Source organism: Lynx rufus, unplaced genomic scaffold, assembly GCF_022079265.1.
Source record: "Lynx rufus isolate CCGP_SWC_20201006 ecotype Redwood Valley unplaced genomic scaffold, mLynRuf1.p SCAF_2, whole genome shotgun sequence".
In the NCBI taxonomy this organism is placed as follows: Eukaryota; Metazoa; Chordata; class Mammalia; order Carnivora; family Felidae; genus Lynx; species Lynx rufus.
The window spans coordinates 116,507,260-116,520,033 of record NW_025814834.1 but is presented as its reverse complement, the minus strand read 5'-3'; the positions used below and the strand labels follow the sequence as shown (position 1 = coordinate 116,520,033).

The window sequence follows — 12,774 nt, the reverse complement described above, 5'->3', positions numbered from 1 at the left end:
TTTACTTTTTATCACTAGTTTTGTGTGTCTCTATTTACAATGTGTAGCTAGTTTTTAAATGTATTTCTTGTCTTGTTTGCAAAATATTTTGGTTATGTTTGAACTTGTAATTATTTTTCTGTGCTTATTTCCCCATTCCTGTCTATGGTTATGTTGACAGTTTTTTTCTCTAGTAATAGGGAGATTTTACTCCTATACAAGCTCTGATGCCTACCAAAAACTTTTGAGCATATCTATTAAACCAACATTTAGGTAATATCCACAACACTCCACTCTCCCATCTCTAAATATGGTGTTCTGTAGCCATGCCTGGTCCCTTGCTACGCTTTCCCTCCAATGGAGAGGCCTGGAATTTCCAGTTTTACATGTGTGTGTAGGGAAAGGTAATCCAAAGCATTTTTGAATATTATTCTTTTTTTCCTTTTTTAAATTTTCTTTCTTATTTTTTAAAATTTACATCCGAATTAGTTAGCATATAGTGCAACAACGATTTCAGGAGTAGATTCCTTAGTGCCCCTTACCCATTTAGCCCATGCCCCCTCCCACAACCCCTCCAGTAACCCTCTGTTTGTTCTCCATATTTAAGAGTCTCTTATGTTTTGTCCCCACCTCTGTTTTTATATTATTTTTTGTTTCCCTTCCCTTATTTCATCTGTTTTGTCTCTTAAGGTCCTCATATGAGTGAAATCATATATTTGTCTTTCTCTGGCTGACTAATTTCACTTAGCATAATACCCTCCAGTTCCATCCACATAGTTGCAAATGGCAAGATTTCATTCCTTTTGATTGCCAAGTAATACTCCATTGTGTATATATACCACATCTTCTTTATCCATTTATCTATCGATGGACATTTGGGCTCTTTCCATACTTTGGCTATTGTTGATAGTGCTGCTATAAACATGGGGGTGCATGTGTCCCTTCGAAACAGCACACCTGTATCCTGTGGATAAATGCCTAGTAGTGCAATTGCTGGGTCGTAGGGTAGTTCTATTTTTAGTTTTTTGAGGAACCTCCATACTGTTTTCCAGAGTGGCTGCACCAGCTTGCATTCCCATGAATATTGTTCTTGATTAACAAACCAAAATGGTTTACTAGTTTGTCTCCCATTCTTTGGGAGATTAGTTAAAAGGATTGATTTGTCAAACCTTTTCTTGGCTCCTACCATGTGTCAGGCTCTGTACTGGGCTTAGGGACTGCAAAGATTAAGACACTTTTCCTGCCCTTAATTAAATGGGAGGAAGAGATACATATTCAATACAGGAGGCTAAGGGCTTGGTGGTTGGGTGCACAAAACGCTATGGGGAACTGACGGAGCTGGAACGTCATTGGCCATCCCGCCACTTTCTAAAAAACGATGCTGGCAGACACATCCACAGTAATTTCAAAGGATCCTTCCCCGCTTCTCGTAGATCAGCCAGCAGAGAACTCAACCACAGAACCTGCAAGACACGGAAAGCAAAGAAGGGTTCTCTTGCGTGTTACCTACGTCCTACGTCCCTCATGCATTCCATTTTGGCTGCGCCTACGATTCCCAAAATGCAACGCGGAGGCTGGAGGCGAATGCCCCTCGCCGAGCGGGGCCTTATGATTGGTGGTGAGCATTGGACCAATCGGAGAAGTTGTTGTTTGTCAGTCTAGGAGAACCGGTCCGGGAGGGAGGAAGGTGGCAAGATGGTGTTGGAAAGCACTATGGTCTGGTGAGGAGCTGCCTCGGGGCCCCGTGATGGGGTGGGATGGGGTGGGGGACGCATGTCGCGCGGAGGCCGGGTGGGCTGGGATGGGGGTGGGGGGGGGGACCAGTCGGCGAGATGAGGCCCAGGGCCAGGAAGGAAGGAGCTCCATCGACTTCCTGAGTCATCCTAGGGCCCGGGAGAGGTGGATGGGTCCGGAGCACCCCCAGTATCCCTCAGCTGTCGGACTGTCATTGACCAGCCGATCCCTGCTGCCTTGCTCTAGTTTAGCGTCATCTTCTCTAGACTATCCCTAACTCTGCTGTCTGTAGCCAGAGTCCTGCTTCTCAGATTCATCGTGTAGTTTGCCCTCCGCTTCTCAAAATAATGGGTATTAGGAAGGGAAATTGTAAATTCTTTCCCAGCCCCGGGTGCTCATCTCTGTCTCCATTACCTTTCCCTGTATCATCTCGAAAGGTATTATTTATAAATTGCTTTCTCTGTGTCAGGCGTGAATTTACGTTGTCTCACTTACACCTCACAACACTCCTAGGTAAATATCTGTCCATTTTACAGATGGAGATACCGAGTCTCAGCAATTTTAAATGACTAGCCTGAGCCAAGATTTAAACCCCAGGCTTTCTGACATTTTTAAAGCCCTTATCTGGTGAGCTAGATCTCTTAATCAGTCTCAGACTTGGGCTGAGTATTTTATTATAAGTTGGAGTAGAAGATGAGGACACAAACTTTTGCGAGGTTTCAACAATTTCTTCGAAGTATGAGAGTAAAATATAATACAAAATAGTACACAAACAGAAATCGCCAGTTGGATGGAAGAACCACCTGAGTTTTCTTTTGGTGGGCGGGGAATAGCATTGCCAGATAAAATATAGGATACACAGCTAAATTTGAATAGTTCATATAAACAATAGTTTTTAATATAAAAAATGGCCATAGGAATGTCCGAAATATTGCATGGGACACATTTATACCAAAAAGTTACTTAAAAATTTTTTTTGTTGGGGCGCCTGGGTGGCGCAGTCGGTTAAGCGTCCGACTTCAGCCAGGTCACGATCTCGCGGTCCGTGAGTTCGAGCCCCGCGTCGGGCTCTGGGCTGATGGCTCAGAGCCTGGAGCCTGCTTCCGTTCTGTGTCTCCCTCTCTCTCTCTGCCCCTCCCCCGTTCATGCTCTGTCTCTCTCTGTCCCAAAAATAAATAAACGTTGAAAAAAAATTTTTTTTAAATAAAATAAAATAAAATAAAATAAAATAATAAAAAAAAATTTTTTTTTGCTGGGGGGCGCCTGGGTGGCTCAGTCGGTTGAGCGTCTGACTTCGGCTCAAGTCATGATCTCGCGGTCTGTGATTTTGAGCCTGAGCCCCGTGTTGGGCTCTGTGCTGACTGCTCAGAGCCTGGAGCCAGCTTTGGATTCTGCGTCTCCCTCTCTCTCTGCCCCTCCCCCACTCACGCTTTGTCTCTCTCTGTCTCAGAAATAAATAAACATTTTTAAAAATTAAAAATAAAATAAAAATTAAAAAATTTTTTAACATTTTTTAGAGATGGGGTGGGGGAGGGGAAGAGAGAGAGGGAGACACAGAATCCCAAGCATGTCCCAGGCTCTGAGCTGTCAACACAGAGCCCAAAGTGGGGCTCGAACTCATGGACCGTTGAGATCATGACCCGAGCCAAAGTCGGAAGCTTAACCGAGCCACCCAGGTGCCCCGGAAGTTATTTGTTAATTATGTATAGTTCAAATTTAACTGGGAGTGGAGTCCTATTTATTTATTTGCTAAATCTGGCAACTTCTGGGAGAGAGCATGTTAGAGTAGAAAAAGGACAGGATTTGGAATACGAAATCCTGTGGTTTTGGTACTTACCAGCTCTATGTTCTTGACAATGTAGTAAATCTCTCACTGGGGAGAGTAGTGACCTCCACTTGCCTTATAGCACAGGTGGGTAAAATGTTTGTGACGGTGCTCTGTAAACTGTACAGCGCTGTACATCTGTTGGGTTCAGTGTACTTGAGGAGTCCTCAAGAGGGAATTTAAGAGGGGCCTTGAAGGGATTTTGACAAATGTTGAGGAAAGACAGACAGGGGGAAGGGCAGAAACCAAGCTGCTGAAGTGTAAATGCCCAAGGTGTGGTTAGGAATTAGGAAATAGGCTAGTGTGACTTGATTATAAGGTTGTTGGTGTGAGGTAGTTTCTTTCTTTCTTTTTTCAGAGGTAGATGGATGTCAGGCTCAGGAGGTCGACCTCTGTCTGGTACCTTCCACAGAGGACTTCTGAAAGAGTTCACGCCATGGGGAGGCCAAGCCGTATACAAAACGGCGTTTAAGAATATTGCATGGGAGGGGCGCCTGGGTGGCGCAGTCGGTTAAGCATCCGACTTCAGCCAGGTCACGATCTCGCGGTCTGTGAGTTCGAGCCCCGCGTCGGGCTCTGGGCTGATGGCTCAGAGCCTGGAGCCTGTTTCCGATTCTGTGTCTCCCTCTCTCTCTGCCCCTCCCCCGTTCATGCTCTGTCTCTCTCTGTCCCAAAAATAAATAAACGTTGAAAAAAAAAATTAAAAAAAAAAAAAGAATATTGCATGGGATATGCCTGGGTGGCTCAGTCAGTTAAGTGTCCAACTTCGGCTCAGGTCATGATCTTGCGGTCTGTGAGTTTGAGCCCCATGTTGGGCTCTGTGTTAACAGCTCAGAGCCTGGAGCCTGCTTTGGAGTCTGTGTCTCCCTCTCTTTCTGCCCCTCCCCTGTTTGCACTCTGTCTCTCAAAATAATAAGTAAACATTAAAAAAAAAAAAAAAAAAGAATATTGGCCTGGCTCATGATCTTGCAGTTTGTGGGTTTAAGCCCCGCATCGGGCTCTTTTCTGACAGCCCAGAGCCTGGAGCCTGCTTTAGATTCTGTGTCTCCCTCTGTCTCTGCCCCTCCCCTGTGCGTGCTCACACTCTCTCTCTCTCAAAAGTAAATAAACATTAAAAAAATATTGGCCTGGCTTGACGTATAGGAGGAAAGATTAGGTCCAGAGAGACATATTGGTGGCCAATTGTAGCAGTCCAGTCATAGAATAATGATGAGAGCCACTCCTCTTTTTCTGTAGAGCCTCATAGTCTGCTGTGCATGAAAATTCTTTGGAGGAGTTTATTAAAAATTGCAAGTATTTGACTCTGCTCTCCATGTGCTGAGTCAGACTCCCAGCCAGGGAAGTCCAGGGATCTGTATTCTTTTTTAAATGAAGACTTTATGGAATAAGTGGATAATATCATAAGTCCTTATTTAAAAAATTTTTTTTAATGTTTTTATTTTTGAGAGAGACAGAGCATGTGTGGGGGAGGGGCAGAGAGAGAGGGAGACACAGAATCTGAAACAGGCTCCAGGCTCTGAGCAGTCAGCACAGAGCCCGACATGGGGCTCGAACTCAGAAGCGGAGAGATCATGACCTGAGCTGAAGTTGGATGCTCAACCAACTGAGCCACCCAGGTGCCCCTAAGCCCTTATTTTGAGTTGGGTTTTTGTTGGGAAAAATTACATACCTTTGAGCAAAAGTAGTCAAGAAATAGATACATTATTCGATTCATATAGAGGTCAAAACTAGAAAAACTAAACAGTGTGCATACACTTTTCTAGGGATGCATACGTAGGTGTTCAGACATCTGTGTTTCCCCCACCCCCAAGGCATCTGTGTTTTTTTTTTTAATTTTTTTTTTTCAACGTTTATTTATTTTTGGGACAGAGAGAGACAGAGCATGAATGGGGGAGGGGCAGAGAGAGAGGGAGACACAGAATCGGAAACAGGCTCCAGGCTCCGAGCCATCAGCCCAGAGCCCGACGCGGGGCTCGAACTCGCGAACCGCAAGATCGTGACCTGGCTGAAGTCGGACGCTTAACCGACTGCGCCACCCAGGCGCCCCGCATCTGTGTTTTTAATCCCACCATACTACCATCACCCTCCCTGTGTTCTGATGTCTGTCAAAGTGGGAGCCCTGCTGCCGCATTCTCCACTGTCTGTTCTCCCTACTGCTCAAGTCCCCTTGCTTGCATGAGGCCTTTCTTCCAGCCCTTAGCCATCTGCTCTTGCCTTGTTGCCCAGAGTCCTTATACTTACTAGCTGTCCAGTTGGATGGTCCTCAATGCCTCCATTGTTTTTTATATTTGGACTCACTACTGTATTTGAAGCTAGAGAGACTGTTACTTCCCTGCTGGGAGAATAATCAGAAACAGTGTATCAGGGAAAAAAGAATATAATGCATGGTCAGTCGAGTCAGCCCTTGATCTCCTTTACATAGATGGAGTTTCCACTATGAAAACTAGTCTGTGTTTCATGCTTATTGTTAGGCCCTGTGCTAAGTACTTTCTATGAATTTCATCATCGTAGCAATCCTGTACAGGTAAAAATTCATTTTACAGATGAAGTAACTAGACCTTAGAGAAATTAAGTAACTTCCTCAGGATCATAGTATTAATAAGTAACAGATTGGGGATTTGAACCTGAACCTGAACACTGTTCTTTACTCCTATTTGTGTTTCTTAGGGTAGTTTCTTAATTACCTCTCTTCATCATGTTTGGTTTATATTTATTGCCAGAGGATACTAAAGAAAAAGATTGCCGCCCGGACCATATTTTGTTAGCCAGGGGAAATGAAGTGTCTCATCTAGGAGGCCACTCCTTCCTCCCTTCAGCACAGATGGAATCATTGACAGAGTTCTAGAGGATCTCGAGTCATCAGGAATTGATCCTGCTCAGGGCTTGTGTAACGGCTTCATTTACTTGCCTTCTTATGGTCTCTGGGAAGCTGGAGCTTATATTTCATATTATCTGGGTACCTTAGATTGGGAAAAACTGCAAGGATAAAAGAAGTGAGACTCCAAATCCATGAAATCTCATTTTTGCAGTTTAGTCCAGCTGTCAAAGCTGTTGAACATTTAACCAAATGATTGCGTTGTGTTTTCCTGCACTCAGTGCTGCCAATCATGTATTATTTTATAAATATTTTCTACTTTTGGAATGCTCACATTTTAAAGGCAAATTTAGAATATACATCCATGACAGTGTTTAATAACACTTACATGACTCTTATGAGAAGGTGGTTGTGGTACATGAGTGGATCTCAATGTTTGGTGCTTATCAGAGTCACTTGTGGAGTGAAGATTTAAATTTTGTTTCCCCCTTCTCTCATTTTGAGTGTCTAAGTCTGGTGTAATGCTTGGAAGTCTGTGTGTGTGTGTGTGTGTGTGTGTGTGTGTGTGTGTGTGTATATGTGTATATATATGTGTATATATATATACATACACACACACACATATAAATGCACTGCTGTACATTACAATGTCCCTCAAAGGAAAAGTGTTGCAGGGAGGTAGGGGTCCCTAGAACTAGAGAGATCCTACAATATGTCTTCTTTCCCTTCCTTCTCTCCTAATCTGACAGCGTGGACAACAGTGAATATATGCGGAATGGGGACTTCTTACCCACCCGGCTGCAGGCCCAGCAGGACGCTGTCAACATAGTGTGTCACTCCAAGACCCGCAGCAACCCTGAGAACAACGTGGGCCTCATCACACTGGCCAAGTACATGGGGCAGAGGAGGAGGGGCTTGGTAGGTGGGTGGGTGGCTTCCCACATGTGACCCACTGTGGTATCCAGGTTGCCACCCTTTCGTAGGTTCTGTGAAGTTATGTTTGCCTATCCACCTTCTAGACTAGTTTCTTCACTATTTGGTGGAAATATAGATCGTAACTTGAGTTTAATATTAATCTGAATTTAATACAATTATGAAACTAGATCTTCTGGGGTGAGAGTTCACAATATATTTTAAATTCAATGAAAAGTGATTTGGGATAAGGGTCCCCAGGGCATTTATCACATGTCCTCTTACCCTAGAAGTGGTCTAAGGACTGATAACCCTCGGATGAGTAGCCTCCCATCGCAGTATGCGTGTTGTCAGCTGGCCAGTGGGTCTAGAGATGGAGCAGGTGGGAGACATAGTCAATAGCATCGAGCTATGGTAGAGGGATTGTCATGTTACCCCCAGAAGGCAGCATAACAGGAATTCAAGGGAAATTGGGAGGAAGAGGGCAAGTTTGCAAAATCAACTACTTATTTCTTCCGCTCATATCTACTGAATACTATTTCCAGTTTTATGGAGATATGATTGACGTATAACATGGCATAAGTTTAAGGTATACAACATAATGATTTGATATATGTATATATTGTGAAAATGATCACCACGCTAAGTTTAGTTAACACCCATATCTCACAAATTTTTCTTTGCTTGTGATGAGAACTTTTAAGGTCTACTCTCTAAACACTGGGCGTTCGATTAAGAAAAGTAGAGATTACAGTTATTATAAAGGTCTTTAAAGAGAAGACAAGTCAGGTGGACCTGGCTGGCTCAGTCGGTAGAGCATGTGACTCTTGATCCACATTGGGCGTAGAACTTACTTAAAAAAAGAAAAGAAGAGTCAAATACAGTTTTTGAGGCACTTGTCCTGACCTGAAGTCACAGAAACCGTTTCCCTACATCCCAGTGACTGTGAAGTGCTGACCACACTCACCCCTGACACCGGCCGCATCCTTTCCAAGCTTCACACTGTCCAACCCAAGGGCAAGATCACCTTCTGCACTGGCATCCGCGTGGCCCACGTGAGTCCTACTGGATCCCTTTGATTGTTTCTCCGTGCTCTGAAGTTCTGCCCCCAACGTTGTTCATTTCTCCCCTGGAGTCTTGAGCCAGAACCAGAGCAGGGGAATAGAAAGGACTCAGAAATGAGTAGAAAAGATATGGTGGGAAGAATTCCAGGACCAGTGATGACGGTGAGGGAAAAGACCCCTGGAATTAAGACTCACCCCTCTTCCTTGTCCACACAGAGGCACAGCAAGGAGGAAGGGTGAAGGAGGGATTAGACCCTTCTGTGTCTAATGTGTGTGAGCAGGATGGTGGACTTGAGGAATGTAGAAACCATAAGAACCATAAAAAATGCAGAGTGACAGGGAGTGAGCTAGGTGATGCCTCTGGCTGACTGTGAGAACTTCCTCTCTCTTTACAAGCTGGCTCTGAAGCACCGACAGGGCAAGAATCACAAGATGCGCATCATTGCCTTTGTGGGAAGTCCCGTGGAGGACAATGAGAAGGATGTGAGTCCAGGTGACAGCTGGGACATTTGGGAATGGGGTCTCTCAGGCCTTAAGGGAGCCTGGCAGAGTCATTGGGTTCATCACTTCGGGGAAAGGTGGATCTACAGAATTCAGTGTTTCTGTTGAGGGGCCTTGGGGAGGTTAACCAGTTTCCATATGCTTTTGTGAGGTGTGTCGTTTCCCCTCATGGTATGGAACAGATTTCCTCATTTCTCTTCCCTCTTCCTAGCTGGTGAAGCTGGCTAAACGTCTCAAGAAGGAAAAAGTGAATGTTGACATTATCAACTTCGGGGAAGAGGTGAGCAAGGCCAGGTTGGGGGGCATGGACTTGATTTGGCTGTAAACAGAACAGTCCTTCCCCAGAGGAGTGCCTGCACTGTGAGAGAGTAGCTACAAACAAAAGCTGAAGTGGCAGAAGACGGGGAGTAGGGCGGGAAGGAGAGCCTGCTGTGTCCTTCCCTCCCTCAGGAAGTGAACACAGAAAAGCTGACAGCGTTTGTAAACACACTGAATGGCAAAGATGGTACCGGTTCTCATCTGGTGACAGTGCCCCCCGGGCCCAGCTTGGCCGATGCCCTCATCAGTTCTCCGATTCTGGCTGGTGAAGGTGGTGCCATGCTGGGACTTGGTGCCAGTGACTTTGAATTTGGAGTGGATCCCAGTGCTGATCCTGAGCTGGCCCTGGTGAGCAAACATTGACTTCACGTAGAGCCCAGGGGTCCTTCTTTGTCCTCCTTACTCACACACCCACACGCCACATAGCTAGCTTCTCTAGGGCTAGACAGTCCCGAGCACCCTTGCTCATTTTCCCATACTCCCTTCGGGTCCCTCTTCCCCTTAAATCTGTGTGATCTCCGGGGGCACCAGTGCCAGTGCTCTTGTTCACTTGTAATTAAAGCCCAGGCTTCTTCCAAGTCCTCCCTTTTCCCCTATATCATCTCTTACCTCCCAGCTTCTTCACCATGTACATAAACCAGAAGCTGCCCTTTGTGTTCCTTTCCCACCCCTCAGGGGACTCACCCAGTGCCCGCGAGGAGGGCGGGCAGAATGACTGACCTTGCCCTGCCCTTTGCCAGGCCCTTCGTGTCTCTATGGAAGAGCAGCGGCAGCGGCAGGAGGAGGAGGCCCGGCGGGCAGCTGCAGCCTCTGCTGCTGAGGCCGGGATTGCTACAGCCGGGGCCGAAGGTGAGGGATAGGGCTGAAGGGTGCCCAGTGGCCCGGGATGGAGGTGCAGGAGAAGGAGTGGGGAGGCCCAGCAGCCCCGGGAGTATATGGGCTGGGGGAACGCTTTGGGGGTGGGTCTGTGTGGACCCTGGCACCGGTTCTACTCTACCACTCTCTTTTTCCAGACTCGGATGATGCCCTGCTGAAGATGACCATCAGCCAGCAGGAGTTTGGCCGCACCGGGCTCCCCGACCTGAGCAGTATGACCGAGGAAGAGCAGATTGCCTACGCCATGCAGATGTCCCTACAGGGTGCAGGTGAGTCAGGGCCCCGGGGCTCAGTGCTCAGGCGGAGAGGTTGGGTCCGGAAATGGAGCTCAACACACTGACCTCTTTTCTTCAGAGTTTGGCCAGGCAGAATCAGCCGACATTGATGCCAGTTCAGCCATGGACACATCTGAGCCTGCCAAGGTGAGGGCCAGCAGTGACTCCCCATCCCCATCATGCTTAAAGTCCCCTGGTGTTCATGTCCTCAAACCCTCCAGGCCTGAAACCACTCTTCGGGTTTCACAGCTGAGCTTTTTGAGGAGCACAGGGAAAGAAACAGAAGTATATATGTTTCTTGTTGGTAAACTTTGCTAAGGCAATAGGACACTCACAGTCAAGGTTGAGTAAGTGTCCTCATGTTCTGTAATTGTCCTTCCTTTTTGGTGGGAGCAGTCTGGACGGGTGTGTAGGATATTGTCTTCCCACCAGGGTGAAAGGCGGAAAAAAAGAATGGGTATCTGAGAGCAAGAAATCTGAACGTGATGGCATGTGATTTTATGCTGTATGCTCAGGAAGCTGAGTTCCAGTTTCTCTGGCCAGTACTAAATGTGTGAGTTTGTACCGCATATAGGCACTGGATATTTTCCTCAATTGTCCTTCCTACTCTTGGCCAGAGGTGTCCCCGCGCCCAGTCAGGTGGAGAGAGAGGCTCAGGCAGCCGTGTGCTCCCCAGATGGCCCAGCCCCTGCCCCTGCCCCAAGCCCACCCTGCCCTTTTTCAGGAGGAAGAGGATTATGATGTGATGCAGGACCCCGAGTTCCTTCAGAGTGTCCTGGAGAACCTGCCAGGAGTGGATCCCAACAATGAAGCTATTCGAAATGCCATGGGGTCCCTCGCCTCCCAGGCCAACAAGGATGGCAAGAAAGACAAGAAGGAGGAGGACAAGAAATGAGACTGGGGGCAAGGGTGGCTGAGCCTGCTCAGGGGCCACACAGGGTGGGGCGGGGTGTAGGCTTAGATATGTTAACCTGTAACCACTGCTGCCTCAATAAAGCTTGGCAACTTTTGTTTCCTTTTGCCTCCAGTAGTAGTAGCTGTAAGTGTGAGAGAGGGGAGGAGTGCCTGGCACGAAGGGGAGTGTCCCCTACTGAGTCCTCAGTACCTGGTCTCTAATTAATTAATTAATTAATTAATTAAAAATAAAACAGTATTGGCCTTTGGAGATTCGAGTCTGGAGCAGGGCCGGCCTGGAAATGTGTGTTTACACACTTCGGAAAGTGCCCAAAGAGGGCCACGAACGAGGCGCTGTGAGAATGGGAGAAAGGGCCAAACCCTCACAGTCTCTGGGAAGGCTCCTGGAGGTAACACCTGAGTCCTCCATGTTCATCAGGGCGAAATGTCCATCAGCCAACAGGGAAGAGATGGGGATGTTTCCAGTCAGCAGGAACCGTATGTGCTGATGACACAGAGGCACTTGGGAAGGACTGAGTAGCTCAGAGACTGGCTGGGTGAGTGGAGGAGATGGGAAAGTGGTCAGCAGTGAAAACACTGAAGACCAGGGATCCTTGAGACCTGACTTTGACAAGGTGAGGCCTGTGAAGCCACAAGATAAACCTGTTCATCTTCTTGGAGCACCACATTTAGAGGACGGTTTTCTCATAGGGTATGGAATAGAATGCAAAATTCACATAATCCCAAAGCAGCTTACTAAATGGGAGGATATTTGCAAATATATATCTGATAAGGGGTTACTATTCAAAATATATAAAGAACTACAGTTCGGGGCACCCGGGTGGTTCAGTCTGCTAAGCTCCTGACTTTGGCGTAGGTCATGATCTTGTGGTTCGTGAGCTCAAGCCCCACATCGGCTCTGCGCTGACAGTGTGGAGTCTACTTGGAATTCTTTGTCTCTCTCTCTCTCTCTCTCTCTCTCTCTCTCTCTCGCTCTCTCTCTCTGCCCTCCCCCCCCACTTGCATTCTCTCTCTCTCCCAAACTTTAAAAAATTAAATAAAAAGAACTTCTACAGCTCAACATCCAAAAAAACCAAAAAACAAAAAACCAACAATCCGACTAAACGATGGGAAGACGACGTGAATAGACCTTTTTCCAAAGGAGATATATAAATGGCCGATACGTGAAAAGATGCTCAACCTCACCAATCGTCAGGGAAATGCAAATCAAAACCACAATGAGATCTCAATTTACAAGTCAGAATGGCTTGTATCAAGAGGATAAGAATAGTGTTGACAAGGATGTGAAGAAAAGGGAACCCTCGTACACTCTGGTGGGAGTGGAAATTGGTGAAAACAGTTTGGAGGTTCCTCAAAAAATTAGAAATACCATATAATACACTAATTCAACTTCTGGGTATTTATCCAAAGAACACAGAAATACTTGAAAAGACACATGCACCTCTCTGTTTATTGCAATATTATTTATAATAGCCAAGATACAGAAGCAACCCAATCAGTGGATGAATGGATAAGGATGTGAGATATGTATGTGAGATACACACACACACACACACACTC

General features: G+C 46.4%; 1 protein-coding gene across 2 annotated transcripts; it reads left to right on the top strand.

Moving 5' to 3' along the window:
- The first annotated feature begins 1,415 nt into the window (after positions 1–1,415).
- PSMD4 (proteasome 26S subunit ubiquitin receptor, non-ATPase 4) lies at positions 1,416–11,314 on the top strand. Of its 2 annotated transcripts, none has more exons than XM_047085026.1 (10): positions 1,416–1,597; positions 7,103–7,243; positions 8,206–8,320; positions 8,726–8,812; positions 9,042–9,110; positions 9,281–9,496; positions 9,889–9,997; positions 10,162–10,293; positions 10,379–10,446; positions 11,024–11,314. In XM_047085026.1, the coding sequence occupies exons 2-10, from the start codon at positions 7,122–7,124 to the stop codon at positions 11,192–11,194; spliced, it is 1,089 nt and encodes a 362-aa protein (XP_046940982.1). In that variant the 5' UTR covers positions 1,416–1,597; positions 7,103–7,121; the 3' UTR covers positions 11,195–11,314. The 2 variants fall into 2 exon arrangements, with proteins under 2 accessions (XP_046940982.1, XP_046940981.1); XM_047085025.1 differs by lacking the exon at positions 1,416–1,597 and adding an exon at positions 1,609–1,700.
- Positions 11,315–12,774: the final 1,460 nt, after the last annotated feature.

Bases quoted from the DNA above. Each gene is read 5' to 3' on its own strand.
- PSMD4 (XM_047085025.1), top strand. From the start codon at position 1,675: ATGGTGTTGGAAAGCACTATGGTCTG. The intron at 9,497-9,888 runs GTGAGCAAACAT...GCCCTTTGCCAG, and splicing joins CTGATCCTGAGCTGGCCCTG to GCCCTTCGTGTCTCTATGGA. The intron at 9,998-10,161 runs GTGAGGGATAGG...CTCTTTTTCCAG, and splicing joins TGCTACAGCCGGGGCCGAAG to ACTCGGATGATGCCCTGCTG.